At 40.9% G+C, this 20,775-nt stretch overlaps 1 protein-coding gene across 1 annotated transcript in view; it reads left to right on the top strand.

Annotated features, from left to right (window-relative positions):
- The window catches only part of RNF217 (ring finger protein 217), a 115,449-nt gene extending 95,734 nt beyond the window's left edge, over positions 1 to 19,715 (top strand). The window contains exons 4-6 of the mRNA XM_040965350.1: positions 11,761 to 11,962; positions 18,640 to 18,711; positions 19,572 to 19,715. Coding sequence (XP_040821284.1) covers positions 11,761 to 11,962; positions 18,640 to 18,711; positions 19,572 to 19,645 — 348 coding nt within the window. The 3' untranslated portion in view covers positions 19,646 to 19,715. The remainder of the gene's footprint in view (positions 1 to 11,760; positions 11,963 to 18,639; positions 18,712 to 19,571) is intronic.
- Positions 19,716 to 20,775: the final 1,060 nt, after the last annotated feature.

Genomic DNA, 20,775 nt, shown 5'->3' on the forward strand with positions numbered 1-20,775 from the left:
GAGGACCTTAACCACTTGCGCCATCGCACCGGGCCCTTGAACCCATATTCTTTAGAAAACCTGCTAGACGTGTTTCAGGCCCTTGTATCTAACATTTTGAAGCAAGCAAGTGTAAGCACTCAAAGAACTTCCAGTAAAAAAGCATTAATATATAGCAAAAGCATTGTATAAAGGATGTGTTACTGCCTCAATATTTCTGAAGCAAATATTGAAAAATCATGCTACTATTAGATGTAATTGAAGACTACATATAGTTATTACATTATTTATTTTTAAATATATTTGGAATATTTCATGTTTGAAAATAATTATATTCTAACAAAAAAAGAGAGAGAGAGATAATATCATAGCTTTCTAGAATAGCTTAGTTCACAGAAAACCAGCTGTATTTGTCTATCCAGCCCGTGGGGAATTGGCTGTTAACATTTTTTTTCTTTGTGGGTAAAGGTTAAATGTTACTCTGAGTACTTGCTTTCTGAAACCATGTTGGGGTTAATATTTCTCAAAATGGTTGGCCCATTGCTTAAAACCTGAGACATTAAAGGGGAATTCTGAAAACATTCGTCCTTCAACTTAATTTCAGATTAAAGAAATATTTGTATAAGCATATATGTAAAATCATGATAGAAGTACTATAACACTAGATTACCTGCAACCTACCTCCTTTTTTTTTAAAGTAAATATTCTTGCATCTTGATTTTAATAAGCATTAAATTTAGAAAAGAAAATTATACATTTTCTTGGTGTAATATGCAAGTCATGATGTAAATACATTTGTTTTTCTAGAATCAACACATCCCTTGTTTCTATGGAACTGTATGTTCATTTTTCTATTTTTAAAAGAAGTAAACACATTGAATTTTGATGTCATCGATATCTTAATGATGTAAACACACAAGGTGCTTTTGTCTAGTGCTCTGTTTTGAGGGGTGTTAGCACAGTAATCCTAGCTAACACTGTCCAGCATAAGCTGGCATTGACTATGTGTCACTCTCCATTGTAGTTATTATACATGTATTGTCTCATCATATCCTTAAGTGTGACACTAAGATGGTGATGGCCAGGGTACCCTCTGGGTCTTTGTTAGGAAGTATCTTCTGATAGAATGGCAAGGTGTTACATGTTCACAAGAGAATGACTGGCTTCATGGTATGTAAGCCACATTTAATGTCTCATTTAATTTTCCAAAAAAAGTAGAAAGGAAGGGTTAATTACCACCATTTCCTGAGGGAGAGCTGGTTTCAGATAGTGGAAGAGTTTTAAGGCATAACCAGAAAACAGACATAAGAAAATGAATTATGTTCATCAATCATTTCTTTGTGAATGTAGAATCAAAGGAACTTACCTGTCATTATATTTCCTTTCAGACATCTTATTCTCTTAAATCCCCTAATAGGCAGCTTTGGGGAAGAATGCATTGATTCAGAGGAAATGAATAATTTCCCCTTGTTCACATAAGATTAGCACAAAAGCCACATCTGTGACCTGTTGTGCTTGAGTTGTGGGTAGCCAGTAGTTTCTGGACAAAGAACTGGGAGTACACATGTTAGGTCTTATACCTGCAGCTCCACAGTACTCCATTTCCTGTTACAACAAGCACACTGAGGCTAATTGCTGTTTCCGGATAGCACCCATTCAAGTAAAAATACCTCCCCCTCGACCACTGGCACACTATTTTCAACTTTCCAGTGTCCATGAAATCCCTGACTCTGGAGACATGGGTATCACACAACTGTTTCTTTTGCATGCCAAATCCAGAGCTTGGTCATTGGAAGATACTTTCTAGGCTGTAAGCTTTATAGCATCCAATACCCTCTTCATTGCAATTTTATCTTTTTCTAACATTTATTTATTTGTTTGCATGCTTGTTTGTTTAAAACAATTGCAGAAAGAAAAAGAGAGAAAAAAGGATCTTCCACCCCAGATACTATTTGACTCCCCAGATAGTCATAACAGCCAGGGAAGGACCTGGCTAAAGCAGGAGCCAGGAGCTTCTTCCAGGTCTCCCACAGGAGGACAGGGGCCCAAGCATTTGGGCCATCTTCCTCTGCTTTCCCCAGATCATTAGCAAGGAGCTGGCTTGGAAATGGAACAGCTGAGACTTGAATTGGCATCCATGGGGGATGTCAGCTTCACATGTAGTAACTTAACCAGCTACGAAAGCAGCTACAAAATGTCCCTACTGAAGACATGTTTAATGCTTCTCTGCTATCTTGATATTTAATATATAATGTGACAATTTATAAATTTTAAAAATTAATATATTTTCATAGTTACAAACTGTAAGTGAATGAAAATATGGTAAAACAATATTTTGACAGTGTACGTTTTGACATGTAAATACTCAGGTAATCATGACATTGAAAGGAAAAATAGTCAGATTTGTGCATGATTTATTATATTATAGAAACCTTAAAGTTTGAATATTAGCAACACCTGTTTATACTTGGTACTTTAGAATGAGGGGAAAAGTGTATATAGTCATGTATACATATCTGTGTATGTATACAAATATTTGTATGTATGTATATCTATCATATATGTATGCAGAAAGATGTGTTGTGTTGTTATAGTGCTAGAAAATTTAAATATATTTTGAAGGCATGTAAACAAATTTTGGGTATATAGGTAAAATAGAGGTTGATTGTAAATACAACCAGTCTTTTTCAACTTTTACGTACTAGCTAAAATATGCATTGTATATGAAAACCATGCAAACAAGAGCATAGAGTTTGTATGCAACATTCAGACACTTGGACTTTATCACCCAGGTTGTGGGGTCATTGAGCAGTTGTAAGCAGGAGTGCAGTGGTAACAGATGAACATTTTTGGGTGGTTATAGTTGACTTTATGGAAGTAGTGGTAGACATCCAGAAGGAAATGAGGAACGTGTAAATAACCCTAGTTCTCTGAAGGCAGAAGAGAATGAGGTAAATATTTGGGGGCTGAAGTGGTCTGAAAAAGTGTGTTCTGTTATTTGACAAAGAGTCATGAATTATACATATTAGTTCTTTTCATAAGAATAGGCCTTTGTGCCAGAAAAGGGTGCAAAAATCCTTACTAAATATTGAACAAAAGGGATAAGAGCTAAGCCTTTGTACTTTTATACTTTAAAGATTGTTAGTAGAGAGTTTGCATGGAGTGATTCAGATCATTAAAATGTTTTAAAATGTATTGTTCAAGTACTGTGATGGAACTAATACAGGTGTTTCCCCGGGCATCTTCAGAGTGCCGTAAATATGCTGTTTGGAGGACTTTGTACAATCGTCATTATCCTTGCCTGGGAAATTACTGATTGTCCTTCATTTCCCATTCCAAGTATAATTCCCTTACAGAAACTTCCTCCAACCATGATGGCACATCGAGCTTCTCTATTTGCCTTCCGCTTTTGCCTTCATGGCATTTGGCATGGCTTTTGGCTATAATTTATTTGTATGAGTATTTAATGTCTGTACTTTCAACTACAAACTCTTTAAAGGCAGGAACCACGTCAGTTTTTGTCACTGAACCAGAAATTATGTGTTGACCGAATGAATGACGTAAGGATAGCTAGATGTTTTAAGACTGTGGGGTCACAGCCAACTGAAGTAGATTAAATATAAGAATATTGAGTGTTCTCTTTAAAGGATGAGGATTACCATTGGCTGGAGGGTCATGTGGAAGCAAAGGAAGGATGTATCAAGCTGAGAGTGTGCTGCAGTCACACAGGAAGTGATGGGAGGGAGAAGAACAGGTGCATCTGAAGATTTCTGAGACAAGGCGGCATAGCATTAGGACACTATGATAAAGAAGAGAAACAGGACTAATTCCTAATGAACATCCACCCAAGAATGTGACAAACAGGCAGTACTCTACACTGAACTTCAAGGAAATTCTGTCACCGTAGACTAATTATGAGGCAGAAATACATTGTTAAGCAGTAACAACAAACCCATTATGCTAGGGTTCTTCAGAAAGTTCATGTAGAAGTGGAATTAGCTTATCTTGGTGCAAAAAAAATATTGAAGCCCATGCATGTTTATTTTACCAATATTGGACTAGCAGGATTTATTCTTGGGAAGCAGGGATGGTTCAGTATACACAAACCGATAAGATGCATCTAAATACCTTGGGATAAATCTACCCAAGAGTGTGAAAGATCCCTACAATGAAAATTAGAAAACGTTAAGGAAATAGAAGACCCAAAATCTTCCATAGTCATGAATTAGAAGAAATAATGTGATCAAAAAATCCATACTATGCAAACCAATGTAAAGATAATGAGAACTCAATCAAAGTGCAAACCATCTTCTCAAATTTAGAAAAGATGACCCTAAAATTCATTGGCGTAAGAGACACTGACTGGCTAAAGCAATCTTGTTAAAATAAAGCTGGAGCAATCCTAACATTAGAAAAGCATATTAGAGTGCAATTACAATAGAAACAGCCTGAAACTAGTAAGAACATAGTTACACAGACCAAAGCAACAGATCAGAGACTCCAGAAATTAAACCACACGTTTATAACCAACTAACTTTTGACAAATGAGCTAAAATCACTCCCTGGAGAATTGACAGATCTTTAACAAATCACGATGGGAAATCTGATATCTGAAAGCAAAAGTATGAAACAAGATCCCTACCTTACCTTGCCATACAAAATAAGTCCCACAGTGAATCTGGGATAAAACCTAAGACCCAAAATCATCAAATTACCAGGGGAAAACCTAGAGGAGAAACTGCAGACTAACCTGGCAGATACTTCTTGGTAAGACGTCAAGACAGAAAATAGCAAATGGGATTATATCAAGCTAAGAAGTTTCTGCACTGGGCCCGGCGCGGTGGCGCAAGTGGTTAAAGGTCCTCGCCTTGCACGCCCGGGATCCCATATGGGCGCCGATTCTAATCCTGGCAGACCCGCTTCCCTTCCAGCTCCCTGCCTGTGGCCCGGGAAAGCAGTCGAGGACGGCCCAAAGCTTTGGGAACCTGCACCCGCGTGGGAGTCCCCGAAGAGGCTCCTGGCTTTGGATCGGCATAGTATCGGCCCGTTGCGCTCACTTGGGGAGTGAATCATCGGACGGAAGATCTTCCTCTCTGTCTCTCCTCTCTGTATATCCGCCTTTCCAATGAAAAAATAATAAAAATAAATCTTTAAAAAAAAAAGAAGTTTCTGCACAGCAAAGGAAATTATCAAGAAATTAACATAGACAACTGACGAAATGGGAGAAAATATTTGCAAACAACGTATCTGATAAAGGATTAATATCCAGGACTTTCAAGCTCAAGAAACTCAACAACAATAAAACAATCCAGTTAAGAAATTGGCTAAAGATATGAACAATTTTCAAACAATGAAATACAGTGGCTGACAAATGCTCAGGATCAGTAGCAGTCGAAGAAGAACTGCAATAATGTTTCACCTCATCCTAGTTGCAATGGTTGTCATTTGTAAATGAATAGGGACTGGTACCATGGTAAGCTAACCCTCCACCTGTGGCACTGTCATCCCCTATTGGCACTGGTTCAGGTCCCGGTTACTCCACTTATGATCCAGCTCCTTGCTTACACCTGGGAAAACAGCAAAAAATGCATAGCTCCAGGCTTTGAGCCCCTGAATCCAGATGGGAGAACTGGAACAATCTCCTGGCTTCAGATCAGCCCAGCTCTGGCTGATGCAGTCATTTGGGGAATGAGCCAGAAGATGGAAGATCTCTCTGTCTCTCCTTCTCTAACTTTGTTTTGGAAGTGATTTTGTAATAGAAATCATGGCAACTACTTGACAATGGGATGCTGGACTCTGCCGTTGTCTATGTCTGTGATGATGGGCTTACAACTGTGTTTGAGGAAATACACTGCTGTAATGATATGGAGGAACTCAGTGCATGGTGGGGGAGATTTGGGGTGGGAGTAGAGGAAATCCCAGGGCCTAACGAGCTGTATTATAAAATGATACTAATAATAAAAAAATGGAAAAAAGCAACTATTTTTGGTCATTTGGATTGCACTTATGATAATTGCCTGTAAATAATAATCTGTAAATAATAGCCTGTAAATATCACCCTGCACATTGTCTATGAACACTACCACCTGGCAAATTAAGACTCACTTCACTTATTAAAACACTTCATTTCTGTAGGGTTTTTATAGTTCTGCATAAGTTCTTTAAACAAGTGTTACTAAGTATTTGTTGAATAAATACAAGGGCACTTTCAAAAAGTATATGGGAAAATGCATTTTAAAAAGTTTGCTGGGCCTGGCACAGTAACCTAGTGGTTTAAAGTTCTTGCCTTGCATGCACCAGGATCCCATATAGGCACCGGTTCCTGTCCCAGCTGCTCTACTTCCCTTCCAACTCCATGATTGTAGCCTGTGAAAGCGGTAAAGAATGGCCTAGCCCCCCCTTGGGACCTGGCACCCACATGGGAGACCTGGACGAAGCTCCTGGCTCCTGGCTTCAGATTGGGCTCAGCTTTGGCAATTGTGTGGCCGCTTGGGGAGTAAACCAACAAATGGAAGATCTTTCTCTCTATCTCTCCTCGCTGTAAATCTACCTTTGCAATAAAAATAAATAAATCTTTTTTAAAATGGGGGTTTACTTTGGAACATGCAGTTGGCCCAAAGTTTAAGCTACTCACATCCCAAATGGGAATACTAGGGTTACTTACTCTTCTCTCGCTCCTGCAGTAGGCAGCAGTGACAGTTCAGGTGGCTTGAATCCTTGATATCCATGTGGGAGATCTGGATTGCATTCTTGGCAGCCAACCCAGCAGCAGCCACTGTGGGAATTTAGGCAGTGAGCCAGCAGATGGGAGAGCTCTTCTTTCACTCACTTTCCCTCTCTCAAATATATGTTTTTAAGGCTGAAATACATTTAGGTTTGTTTCGGTGTAAAAGATTTTTAAATTCATAGATTTTTTTTCCATAATTTACATAGCACATTAACTTTTTAAACAACCCCTCAGTTTTCTTTGTTCTGTGGTCTAATCATCTTAGACACTGTATGAGGATGTTAGCCATCTTGAATGCCTTCCACCTTGTCCTTACTGCCATTTTCTGTAAGTTGCAATTTTATTTTTATATTGTCATATTTAATGACATTCACATTGTATTCTAATTTGCTACTTAAGACTGCTGGGTTTTTTCTAATGGATGGTTGTAAAATTAAAAACTAATTGAATATTTACATGATCAAGAATATATTCTTATGGGACTAAGATTATATTTCTTTTTCTGAAGAATGCATATTCTAGGAAAAGTGTTCCTATGTCCTTGCTCAAAATTAATTTTATATTTGTATTTTGTTTTGGCTCATATTTGTGTCCTGGGTGCCGTTTTTTTTGTTTCCTGTGAAAGTTCTTACTGTTTTTCATTTTAGTCTTACTGAAAGAAGACATACCATTTCATCATGTTATTTAACAACTAACTCCTCAGGAATGTTATTAGTTAGTGTACACACCACTGTTATATTTTGATAATGTTCCTGAGACCAGCTGACCTTCTTTTCTAAAGTGGCTGGGTTGTGTTTCGATTTTTCCTCCGGATTACTTGCACTGTATTCTACATGTATCAACACTGTCCTATTTTAATTTTCATTTTAAAAAAATGTTATCTTTTACCCTGTTGTTTCAGAAAAGGTACAGAGGAGTTTTAGCTTTTCTGCAAAGTAAAATATTTTGCCTTTACCTGTTATTTGTTTCATAGTTGGACAGGATTCTGGGTTCACAATATTTTTTGCCAGATTTTTGAAACAATTCTATGGATTTGCTTTTTAAAAACCCCTGTGTGGTTGGGAGTCTCAGTTCAGTGAACTCAGGGAATTATGCATTGGTTCTGGGATTTTGTTTTTAAGCTTTCTGCAGAATGATTGCTTCTAATTAATTCTTCCAGATATCAAAAGCCATCGAAAGAAATAAGTTAGCTAGCTAATTATATATAAATTAGTTACTCTATTGTAAAATACAGTAAAATCTCTGACAATATTCTTATCAGTTGGGACTGACATCGTGGCATAATGTTAAGTCTCCACATGAAGGTTGGCATCACACATAGGTACCCGTGTGACTCCCAGCTGTTTCACTTGCAATACAGCTTCCTGCTACTGCACCTGAGAAAGCAGCATAAGATGACCCAAGTACTTGAGTCCTGTACCAATGTGGGAGAAACAGATGAAACTTCTGACTCCTGGCTTCTCCTGGCCCAGACCCCAGCCATTGCAACCATGGGGAGTGGTGTGAAAAATCAGAGTTCGAAATAAGTTTATTTTGGTACAAAAAGTTGAGATCCATGCACATTTGAAAGTAAATGGAAATTGTATAATATGAAGCATGCCTTTCAAGTTTTTTCACCAGGTTAAACTTACTTTGTAATTCCATTTCCCATGAAATTTCTCAAGTTATCTTGAATTTGTAGTAGATACATACAGATAAAACTGAAAATGAGTTCAGTATTTTAGCAATTAGTGTTAGCCTTCCTTACATTGAAGTGGATCATGCACTAAAAGGCTCAATTTCTCTCCCTAGTTTTCAGCTACATCATAAACATTTTGAGAAAGTGAGAGAGAAGGAGACATCCATCCAGAGATTTCATCTGCAGATGGTCACATACGTGGGGCTGGGCAAGGTTGAAGCTAGAAGCCAGGAACTCCAGCATGGTCTTCCACTTGAGTAGCAGAGGCCCACACTTGTGTACCATCTTCCATTTCATTGCTTTCCCAGTTGAGTTAATGGGGGACCAAAGAGCAAAGTAGTTGGAATTTGCATTAGTGCTCTGATGTGGGATGCTTGGCATTGCAGGTGATGACTTAACTTGCTGTGACATAACACCAGCCTAATTATATTTTTAAAAAGAGCAAAGAATGCATTGTGCAAATATGACTTTAAGGATATTTCCAGTCATGTAACATGAAACAATATCCTCTGGGTGTTAGGAGTTCCGAGTCACAACTTGCTTAGGAAGTTTGAGAAGTAATCCTGGGTCAGTTTTCTCTTTTTGTCAATTATTAGAATTCATGGAGTCAAGCACAGTACACTTTACAATAAATAAATTGTGACTTGATTTTCCATGCAATGGATGAATTTAGTATGGAGCATTATCAAAACAATTTTATTATTTCCATTGCAGAAACTATTTGACTACCAATATCTTTTTTTTTTAAGATTTATTTTTATTATTTTTGGAAAGGCGGATATACAGAGAGGAGAGACAGAGAGGAAGATCTTCCGTCCGATGATTCACTCCCCAAGTGAGCGCAACAGGCCAATACTATGCCGATCCGAAGCCAGGAGCCTCTTCCAGGTCTCCCATGCGGGTGCAGGGTCCCAAAGCTTTGGGCCGTCCTCGACTGCTTTCCCGGGCCACAGGCAGGGAGCTGGAAGGGAAGCGGGGCTGCCGGGATTAGAACCGGCGCCCATATGGGATCCCGGGCGTGCAAAGCGAGGACCTTTAACCACTTGCGCCACCGCACCGGGCCCACTACTACCAATATCTTAATTGTCTGAACTTAAGCAATGTACATGCATTACATTTTACTCAATATTATAGTGGGTATCTTCTAGGTTGAGACATGATAAAGGGGAAAGTAACTTTTAAAAAGCTAGTAGATGGCCCTGTGCGATGCTAAACTATTATACTGCAAATGCCAGGTTCCCATATGGGTATTCATTCGTGTGCTGGTTGTTCCACTTTACATCCAGCTCCCTGCTTGTGGCCTGGGAAAGCAGTATAGGATGGCCCAAAGCTTTGGACCCTACACCTATGTCCCAAGCTGGAAGAAGCTCCTGGCTCCTGGATTCAGACTGGGCTCATCTCCAGCTGTTGGCAGCCACCTGGAGAGGCAACCTGCTGCTGGAAGATGTGCCTGTCCTTCTCTCTGTATATCAGATCTGCCTGTCCAGTAAAAATAAATCTTCAAAAAATTTTTAAATAGCTGGTAGAGCTAGAATTAAGAGCATACTAAATAGACATCCTTGTCCCTTCAATCTCCTGATGGGGCTGCAGCTTATCTGCCAGTCATCAGTCAGCCATTTGGAAGGAATAGGTATTTAACCTACAGTTGAGTTATTGTGAGTAGCTAATATTCTGTCAGTTAACAACTTGTCTTTCTTCAGTTGATTCATTTATCTATGCATTAAACACTTGCCTCTAATTTGCCACTCTTTACTTAATTATTCCTCCCTCTTGAAAGGTAGATAGATTCTAAATGACTGATAGATAAATAGGTAGGTTGGAAAGTAATTTGATTGGTTGATTGCTTGACATATACCTGAATTAATATCTATTATTATTTTACAAGCCACTTTATAAGTCATGTAACAATTCATATTGGCCTTTAAATCACAGTTTAAGATTTTTTTATCTAATCACTACACATTTTATCTACCGGCAACTTCAAATAATTCTATTCTCAAAACAACAAAATAAAGTTAGATTGTCAACTGAAATTTTTGTTTTCATCTCTGTTTTTACAGGGGTCTTCCCTTTCTCCTGGGTAAACTTGTTCCATTTCCACATCATTGACAGCTTTTAAAAATGCATTTGTAACTGAATTACCGCACTTCCAAACTTCAGAGAACTATGCTGCCTATTAGGGGAAGGAGACCACCATCTCAGATGAAACAACTAAAGTTGTGAACTGTGGCCATGATGTAACTAAGAAGTTTCAAACCATTCCTCGAGGGTTTGAGTCACAAGTTCATTCTCAGGTTTCCATTTGCATTACAACATTCATTGACTGTCATCCCAAAGAAGAGTCATAGATAGAACCTTACAGTAAGCAAAGTGATATTAGAAACACTTCGAATAAAAATCCAAATTAGAAAACTCACAAATGTTGAGTATTTGAATGAATGAAATTGTGGTTCAGCAATACTGAACCACCCTGTAATGAAATAGGAAAACTTTTAAAAAATAATCCTGTTATCAGTCATCTAAGAATTGTACTGTATAACCCAACTATTTTTCTTTTTATGAAATAATGTTAAATCCAGTCGGCTTAAATTCTCTTCCGTGATTGTCCACCTATCAAACAAAAGCTATACGTGAAAAACAGCCTCAGCTTTTACCGTGTCTGCTGGCATGCTGAGTCAAGCCGCCAGTTACAGGCCAAAGAGTAACAGGGCCTCGGTGCTGTGGCAGTTACTAATCGGGTGTCTGGCAGACTGCCCAGGAATGGAAACCTTGCTATATATTACAGGTGAAGCTGTATTTACATATAACCTCAACAACATAGAAAGGCACACATAATGTTGACAAACAGTCCTATACACAGGATATTTACAAATGATATTAGAGTTGGAAATAAAAATGATATACAAATAGACAAATCTGTTGTCATTTCCTTCAGCCATGAAAGATTTTCTGTTCCTTGAGCCATATTCACTTACTTTCTTCATTTCTCATTATTCCCTCGGGTCTCCTTGCTCTTGCTGCTAATTGCATACATAAAATAGAATTTCAAAGCATTCTATATTACCTCATAGCTAGTGAGTTACATGTGCTGGACTGTGTGTGTTCATTTGTTGGCCAAAATAAGTCAACAGCTTGAGTGCCTGAAATGTTGTTAAGCTTTGCCCACAGGAAAATATTTGGGAAAAAATCAAATCCTGGAGGGTGTAATTACGAGCAAATTAATATCTTTGGGAATGCTCTGTATTTTTTTTTTTGTTTTGGTTTTGGTGGTTTTTTTTGGTGAAACATATATGCGTTGTTCCATAAAATTTGCCAGATTTTAGTTTTTAACAACGTAAGTGACCCTTTCTTCTCTTTCTCTCTGTTGCTGATGCAGATCCACATCCAGAGAACTGAAGGATGTGACCACATGACCTGTTCACAGTGTAACACTAATTTTTGTTATCGATGTGGTGAAAGATACCGCCAGCTCCGTTTCTTTGGAGACCACACATCAAACCTCAGTATATTTGGATGCAAATACCGCTACCTCCCAGAAAGACCTCATTTAAGGAGATTAGTGAGGGGGTCAGTCTGTGGTGAGTATTTGCCATATCTTCAGGAATCTTCCCTGGGAATTGAATACTGACAATACAACGTAGAATTACAGCAGCTGGGAAAATTCCCTGTTATGTGCCGGGTACTGCAGTGGAGACTCCAACTCCAGGCAGGACAATATTATCTCTCCCTTTGAAATTAAAATTGAAAACTTAACTTTTTTAATGGGACACTGCTGATATAAGCATTTGAAAAGCAAATTATTAATTACATTGAACAAATCTGAAGTCATTAGCTTCTTTAAAATTCTGAAGCGCTAGGAAAGGTTCTTGACATTCAATATCGCACTTACTTTCAAACAATATTCACCTGCTTGTCCTATACATGTCCTTCATTTATAGAAGGTAGCCATACCATAATAAGGGGAACATTATCTAAAAAGACAGGGAAAAAAGGACATAGCTGCGTATTTCAGAGCCCTTTGGGGTGGTTCTGTGTTATCTGTATAATTGATGTCATGGTATAAATATTTTTTCTATTATCTTAAGAATCAATGACTAATTGTTGGTGGAACAAGTATTAAATGTTATCATTACGTAAGAACCCAAGTTTAATTACCTGAATATAAATGTTTTCATGGATTGACTCTTTGTTCTTATCTTCCTGAACAACAGCTTCAAACACAAGCTTTCCCTCTGCAAGCACACACACACAAATATTCAGCCATACACACAGATATCTGCTCCTAATCTAATTACTCTAGCCCAGTACCACTGCTTCTGGGTGAGAATATTTTTGGCACCTCATAGTTCTTATTCTAGTAGCTCCCTACTCCACTATGAGATTTCTTCCTTTCTTTTATGCCATACAGAATTCCAATGTTTCTTTTTTTAAAGAATGATTTATTTTTCTCTTTATTTGGAAGACAGAATTGCAGGGAGAATAAGAGTCAGACACAAAGAGAAAGAGATACAGAGATCTTCTATGCACTGGTTCACTCCTGAGCTGAGTAGATCCGAATCCAGCAGCTTCTTCCTGCTCTCTGACATGAGTGCAGGCATTTGAGCCATCCTCTGCTGCTTCCCCAGGCTACAAGCAGGCAGCTGAATCCTGGGTGGAACAGGATTCTAACTGGCACATGTATGGGATGCTGGTACCATAGGCAGTAGGTCCAGAACTCCAATATTTCTTTCTCAAGTCATATTTCTCACATGTGTATGATAGTTTTTAATGTCTTCATCATCCCCTGACCTACTTTTGCATGAAATTCTATTCTTTAAAAAAGATTATTTATTTTCATTGGAAAGTCAAATCTACAGGGGAAAGGAGAAACAGAAAGAAAGATCCTCCATCTGCTGGTTCACTCCCCAAGCAGCCGCAAGCGCCAGAGCTAAGCCAATCCAAAGCCAGTAGAAACGAGCCTCCTTCACATCTCCCATGTGGGTGCAGGGTCCCAAGGCTTTGGACCATCCTCTACTGCTTTCCCAGGCTGCAAGCAGGAGGCTGGATGGGAAGTGGAACAACTGGGACATGAAGCGGTGGCCACATAGGATCCCAGTGCATGCAAGGCGAGGACCTCAGCCACTAGACTATTGCACCAAATCCTCTCTCTTTTTTTTTTTTTTTGAATATTTTTTTCTCTTTATTTTTTTTTTATTAATAAAATTTATTTTGACATTCTTTACATACATAGTTAGAGTAAGAAGGTTCAAGGGCTACAGGAAAGTGGATAATACTAGTATGTTTTCCATATTGTTACCTTCATGTTTAAAAGGGGGGTATTAAGGGAGAAGGCCCACCCAATTTCCCACCCTCCCCAGGTCCCGGATGTAGGGCATGCTCTGAGGTTCTTGTTCCAGTGGTTTTGATATTGCAACAGTTATGAATCGCTGTCAATCTTGCCACTCCAAGCACTATGAGGTCTTTGAAAAATCCACTGATTGACATAGTCCATCATAGCTGAGATGGTTGGTTGACCTGTTCTGTCTTCTCTCTTTTCTTCGTTAGGGTTCTGAGTCCAGCATTTAGATTAGGAAGATCTCCAAAGAAACTTCTTGTATGTGCTAACAAGTACAGGGCCTGGCACCGTCCATCGCCCCAATCAGCTGGTGGTTGCAATTGCTGGGTTGGTTCTATTTTCACTCCCGACTTCCACTGGAACCAATGGGTGTTGCAGTCCAGCCTGGTTCTGCCCAGCACATACTTGGCCTTCACCTAAACCAGTGGGACCTGCAGCCTAGTTGGAGCGACCCACAATAACCCCCACCAGGACCGCCCCTACCCTGGTTTGCCAGTAAGTGTAGCAGTAATCCAGTCTGTCCCACACCCCATTCCACCCCAGCCGCTGTTTAGTTTTATGTCCTCCCGTGGAAGTGGTAACCCAAGAGGGATGAGCCCACTATTACCCTCCCAGGCCTCTCCCACTCCCAGATTCCAATTGATGCTGCCCAAACAAACCTCGCCCACTTTAATTCTGTTTGCACCAGTAGGAATAATCCGCCGAGCCCAGCTTTTCCCTGATCTAGTCCACATGAGGCACACAGGTGTGGTAGCTCTGCCTAGTCTGGTCTGCCCCCATCCCAGCCCATGCTCTCTTGCGGAAGTAGCTATCCTGCAAAGGAACCCTCCCTTATTCACCTGCTGGCTCTGCCTACTTCCTTTCTTGTTCTCAGGCTGGTTGGACGCTGTGGTCCCCTCCAGTACAGGCAACCTCACCTCGGCATTCCATATTGTGCACTAGTCTTTGTCGCGACCGAACCTGGGTCGACCCACACTGGTGCTTGGATTTGCCAATGAATGACGTGGACAGATTCAGCCTGGTCTTGCCCCCACGTCTGCCAAGTGTATGCCAGTGGGTAGCTTTCCATGGCCTTTTCTGGGCTGTTTCCTATCATGTTTCTTGCGCTTACCTGCCGGGTCTGTGTCCTGCCAGAGGAGTTGCCCAGGCTCCTCCATCAGAACCTCTCCCAATGCCAGGTTACACGCTTACCAGTGGGTCCATGAGCCAACCCTACTCAGTCCACCTCCTGTCATAGCAGGAACTGTGGCTTTTCCTGACTGGCCTTCCACCCAATCTGGTTCTTGATGTTGGATGTTCCAGCCCAGCCATGGTTTGTCCATACCTACGTATGGCTCACACATGGCTCAGTAGGGGTTTGAGACCTTGCCTAGTCTATCACACATCTGCCCTGGTCCTCCAGAACACCAGGGGGAGTCAGGGTCCAGCCCGGTTCAGTGCATCCAATCCCAGTCCACACTTGTGCCAAGGGAGACTACAACTGTATCCAGATCAGAACGCAGCCCCCCTTCCAGGCCACGCACCTCTTTGTGGGAACCTCAGCCCAGCTAGGGTTGTCCCCTTTGCTCCCCAACCGGGTCTGTTCCCAGCCATAGATCACATGCCCGTCAATGGATGCTCTGACTCAGCTTGGCACAGCTCCTCACCTGTCCCAACCTCTGCCTTAGACACTGTGGCTTAGTGTCCCTAGCTCCCTCAGACCAGTAGGTACAAGAGCCTAGCTTGGCATGACCTTTGCTCCCTCCTGGTTTCTAGTTTTACTTGTGGGCTAAGGTTTGCTCATTCGTACATGATCTACTCTGTTCCCTACCAGTTGACACATTAGCCAGCCGTTGGAGCTACTTTTGCAGGACAAGCCCCAAGCCCAGGCTTCTGCATGGACTGTTATTTGGTGCCCAGCATTATTAGTGATTACAAATTTTACAAAGGAAGAGTTACTGCCTGTTTCAGGTCCGAGAATCACAATGGGTTCAACCTGGAGCTAATTAAGCAGCGACTCAAAGAACCAAATCCCCAGAGCTCCCCAGCCGGGCAGCCAGCAGGCAGAGCCTGGCACCAATGGCGGACTGGCCGCCCGGACACGGCTCACCATGTGCCCATGGTGGCCGTCCGGGATCCAGGCATGAGACGCCCCGTCCTGAGACCCACCAGCTGCCGGGAGGCTGCTGGAGGTTTAAATTCCCAGGCCCAAGGTCGCGCCCCTCACAAATCCCCTTCACCACCCAATGAGGGCGGCGGGTGGGTGCCGGACCTGCCCAGTCCCAGAGGCCTTCCCCCTCGGGTCTACTCACCCCAAAGGAAGCAGCCTCTGGAACCCAGCAGGCCGGACACGGCTCACCATGTGCCCATGGCGGCCGTCCGGGATCCAGGCATGAGACGCCCCGTCCTGAGACCCACCCTTTTTGAATATTTTTTAAAGGAATTATTTTTACTTGGAAACATTACAACAGAGAGAGAAAAAGAGACACACGGTGAGGGATCTTCCTTCTGCTCATTCACTCCCCAGAATTTCTGCAGCAGCCAGAAGTTGCCGGTCCGGTGCCAGGAGACAGTCTTTCCCTGGGTCTCCGACGTAGGTGCAGGGATCCAAGCACTTGGCCATCCTCCACTGCCTTCCCAGCCACCAGCAGGGAGCTGAATGGGTTGTGGAGCCATCGGGACCCAAATTGGCACTCATACAGGATGCTGGTGCCACATGGTGAATCAGATTAAGGCTCTGCCTCCTGTGTGTGTGTAGCTTCCTAATGAAGAGGAAGATCTTAGTAGGGTACTTCAAAAGTTCATGGAAGATACACATTATAAAAATCCATGGAATGAAATTAAAGGTTTTTTTGCACCAATATAAATTTATCTTTTAGTCCCATTTTCTACAAACTGAAATGTCCCTCTATGTAAATTCTTGAGTTCTGTGATATTTGAGGGAGAGAAAATCTCAGCATTGTCACTTCACAAACATGTTTCATTACCATAATGAAAATGTGGTAATCACTGTTTAAAAAAGAAATGTGCATGGGAAAAACTGACCCATGTGCATGGTTGAGAAATATATGTAATCTTCTTTGTTTTAAATTTTTAAACATAGAGTTACGAGTATACTTAAGGGCAGGCATTGTGGTGCAGTGGGTTAAGCTCCTGCTTGGAGTTTGGGACTCCCAAATCCCGTATTGGAATGCTGGTGGAAGTCCCAGCTAATCTGCTTCTGATCCAGCTTCCTCTTGAAGCATCCTAGGAGGCAATAGACAACAACTCAAGTGCTTGGACACCTGGCATTCAGATGGGAGACCCTGATGGAGTTCCAACCTCCTGTCTCCTGGTCTGACCCTTGCAATTGTAAATATTTGGGGAGTGAACAACTAGCAGATGGAAAATCAGTCTTTTTCTTTTCTGTCTCTGTCACTGTGCCTTCCCAACTGATGAAAATGAAACATTGTCTTGAAGATTCACACCTTTTTTTCCCCCTAAGACTTTACTAAAGCATTTGTTAACATCTGTGCTTTGTTTACATGTGGTTTATAAGTATCACTGCTCAGTCATATATTTGGAAAGGAGAATGCTGGCGAATGCCTTTGGCAGTCTTACCACCATTTAGCCTTAAGAAAGCTAAGAATAAATAATTGTAATAAAGAATAAATAAATGTAATAAATGTTTGATTTTTTTATTTATTTTTATTATTTTTTCATTGGAAAGGCGGATATACAGAGAGGAGAGACAGAGAGGAAGATCTTCCGTCCGATGATTCACTCCCCAAGTGAGCGCAAGGGGCCGATACTATGCCAGTCCGAAGCCAGGAGCCTCTTCCAGGTCTCCCACGCGGGTGCTGGGTCCCAAAGCTTTGGGCCGTCCTCGACTGCTTTCCCAGGCCACAGGCAGGGAGCTGGAAGGGAAGCGGGGCTGCCGGGATTAGAACCGGCGCCCATATGGGATCCCGGGCATGCAAGGCGAGGACCTTTAACCACTTGCGCCACCGCGCCGGGCCCATAAATGTTTGATTTTTAAAATTTGTTCAGAGAGGGATGTGTTTCTGGCATAGAGGTTAGAATGCTGTTTGGCAAAGTATGCTGCCAGCGTGTCTGGGCCCAAGTCCTCGCTCTGTTTCCAATCCTTCTGCCTATTAATGTGCACCCTGAGAAGTAACAGGTAATGGATTAAGTAATTGGGTTCCTGCTACCCACACATCAAACCAGGATTGAGTCCCTAGGTCCTGGTGCATGTCTGGCTGAGCCCTGGCTGCTCTGTTTGGAGAGTGAACCAGCAGATGGAAGAGTTCTGTCTCTAGCCCTCAGTGCCTCTCTGCCTTTCAAATACAAATCTGAAATACATTGGTTAAAATGACTCAGTTGGCTGACCTTCAACATTTTGTACATTTTTTGTTTGTTTTTCGTAAACTGTAGTCTTAAAAGGTCCTATTTTGATGCATACCTTTTACTACATGTTCATTCGTTTTCTTTCAACCCAAGAAATAAATAAACTGTTTATCTAGATAGGAACTTAGGCAGAAGCCTCTGTAGGAATCCTACCAGCTCTCCATTTTCTCCTGCAAACACAGAGTGTATCACTCCTTTTTTTTTTTAATCTCTTAGTATCTTGAAAGTTGGAAGTAGAAGCTACCCAAATAAAAGCAAAAGGACAGTTGTTTCTAAAAGGATACAGTGAGCCCATTCCCCTCTGGTTTGTCTGGTTATGACGTGCAGATGACCTGTAAGATGTCAGAAGCATGTCCCTATGGCTTCACTCAAGTTACTGAACCTCCAACCGTCTATTCTGTACCTGATAGATCTCTTAGAGAAATATCGCCTTACTTATAATCGGACTTGAAAAAAAGTTTAAAGCATATGCCAGGGTATTTTAAAAGCATTTTAGTAATTGTTTAACAAATTCATTTTGAGACCTTTCTAAATATTTTTACCTTTGTTTTCCAGCTGGAAAATTATTCATTGCGCCTCTAATCCTGGTGTTGGGATTAGCACTAGGGGCCATAGCAGTTGTAATCGGTAAGAAACATTCCATGTATTTGAGATTCCCCTTCACTGAGGGCCATGGAAACACCAGGACTGTAAATGTAATAATGTGAGCTGATTATAAGTGGATGTGATTTGTGCTTCTTGCATGCTCTGCATAACTAATTAATGTGTGACTCACAAGTTTAAAAGAGCATTTTTCCCTTCAGGATATATTTGCATGACTGTTTTTCAGTCTGTGCCCACTTTGGTTCATATCTGATGAAGCATTATTACTTGCTTTTGATACCGGCATGACACAGCTAGTATTCTAGTGAAAGAAAGGAATGAGATTCAAATCTACCATGTTCAAAGTTTTCAGTTCTGGATTCAACTTTAAGCAACAACAAAAAAGAGATTCTAGTACATTGGTGATTAAAAAGAAAATGATGTCAATATGAATAGGAACATCCAGTCAACTTGTACTTGAGCACTGGCAAGTGGAAAACCTATTTGAATACTTTCATTCATATAACTGTACTAACATATATGATTTATGATAGTTCTTAGATTCATGTTATAGACTCTCCTACAGAGCTGGTTAAAATGTGGATTGTTGTTCCCTACTCTAGGTTATAATTCACTGTGGGGGCAGAGTCATGAATTTGTGTGAGAACCTCAAAAAGTTTGTGGAGAATGAATTATGAGTGTTTATTTTGGTACACAGAAAAATTGAAAGCTACGAATACTTTCTTTCACAGTAGGCATTTTCTACCAACTTAATATATCTCATAACATATTTATCTTTCCTTCTTCCACGTGTATGTATCACTGAACAATGAAAACCTGTGAAAATACAAAGTGAAATGCCTGTCCTCCTAATTCACTTTACCTTTTCCCCTTTTCATCCCTAGGTCTTTTTGTATTTCCTATCTATTGCCTTTGTAAAAAACAGAGAAAGCGGTCACGGACAGGTATGCACTGGTGAAGCGCAAAGCTTCCCTCAGCTGCGTCGGGCCGGGCAAGAGCACTGCAGAATGGTACAGCCACCTGTGAGTCACAGCTGGAAAACACTGAGAGCAGCCCTCTGCCATCTCCTCTGGTCCCCTGCAAGCCACAAGGCCTCTAGCTATGGTGCGCTCCCAGCCTGGTATCCTGTTCTTTCCCTAAACAAATTGCTGCTTTTAAAAAATGGTCACTTTCATAAACTACAAACATCTACGTCATAACTTGGATTTTCATAGTTCTTGGAAGAAAACGTTTTCATTGAGAACCAGTTATGCCCAGAATTGTTCTGAGCAGGCTTCTGCAGAGCATTGCATGGGTGGGCTCTGCCCCTTGCCCCCGCCTCCAGGACATTCTGGGAGACTTGGTGTGAACAGCTCAAGTCCTACCTGTACTGGGAAACATTCGGCCACTTGAAGAAGATAAAAGCTCACCTAATGCAGCTGTATTCACCTGTGGCCCAAGCAGTATAATTCTTTTATACTTCAGATGCCATCATTGCTAAAAAAAAAAAAAAAAAATCCCAATGCCCAAAAGGGAACTAATGAAACTAAATTAATGAGAAGAATCATGAGTTACTAAAGTGTATATGTGTAGGGGTGTGAATATGTGTGTATATTAATATATATTAAAAGTAGACCCAGTAGCCCCGTATTTATCTACTTCCTTGCCTCTACACTATTTTTCCACGTTTTCATAGACCTATTTGAAGATGATGGTTCCTTTGTGGGCATACTTTGGTAATGTACCGAATTAAAAGTCAATGTAGACAACAGGCTATCATGATGTTATTCACCGTTTCTATTTCTTGCTGTGTCTTATTGTCACACACACTACATGCAGTTTCTTGCTGTCTTTTTTTTTGTCACACACCCCCCACAGAAACATACACGAGAGAGAAACTTGTGCAGTCTCCTTTTGCCCCGTCCCCCAAGGGATATGCTTTGTAGATTGACAAAGCTTGCTTTTGTGAAATTCTCCAGACCCAAAAGCTGACTCTGTGCTTGTTGGGTGTGATTCACTTTATGGATAAAATAGTTCTTCACAAGGGATCATTTAAAACAAAGAACAAGATTGCAGTAAAGGGAACTACTCAAGCCTTTAAAAATTGCC

The sequence above is a fragment of the Ochotona curzoniae genome, unplaced genomic scaffold, assembly GCF_017591425.1.
Source record: "Ochotona curzoniae isolate NIBS_2020 unplaced genomic scaffold, NIBS_Ocur_1.0 scaffold_3890, whole genome shotgun sequence".
Taxonomy (NCBI): Eukaryota; Metazoa; Chordata; class Mammalia; order Lagomorpha; family Ochotonidae; genus Ochotona; species Ochotona curzoniae.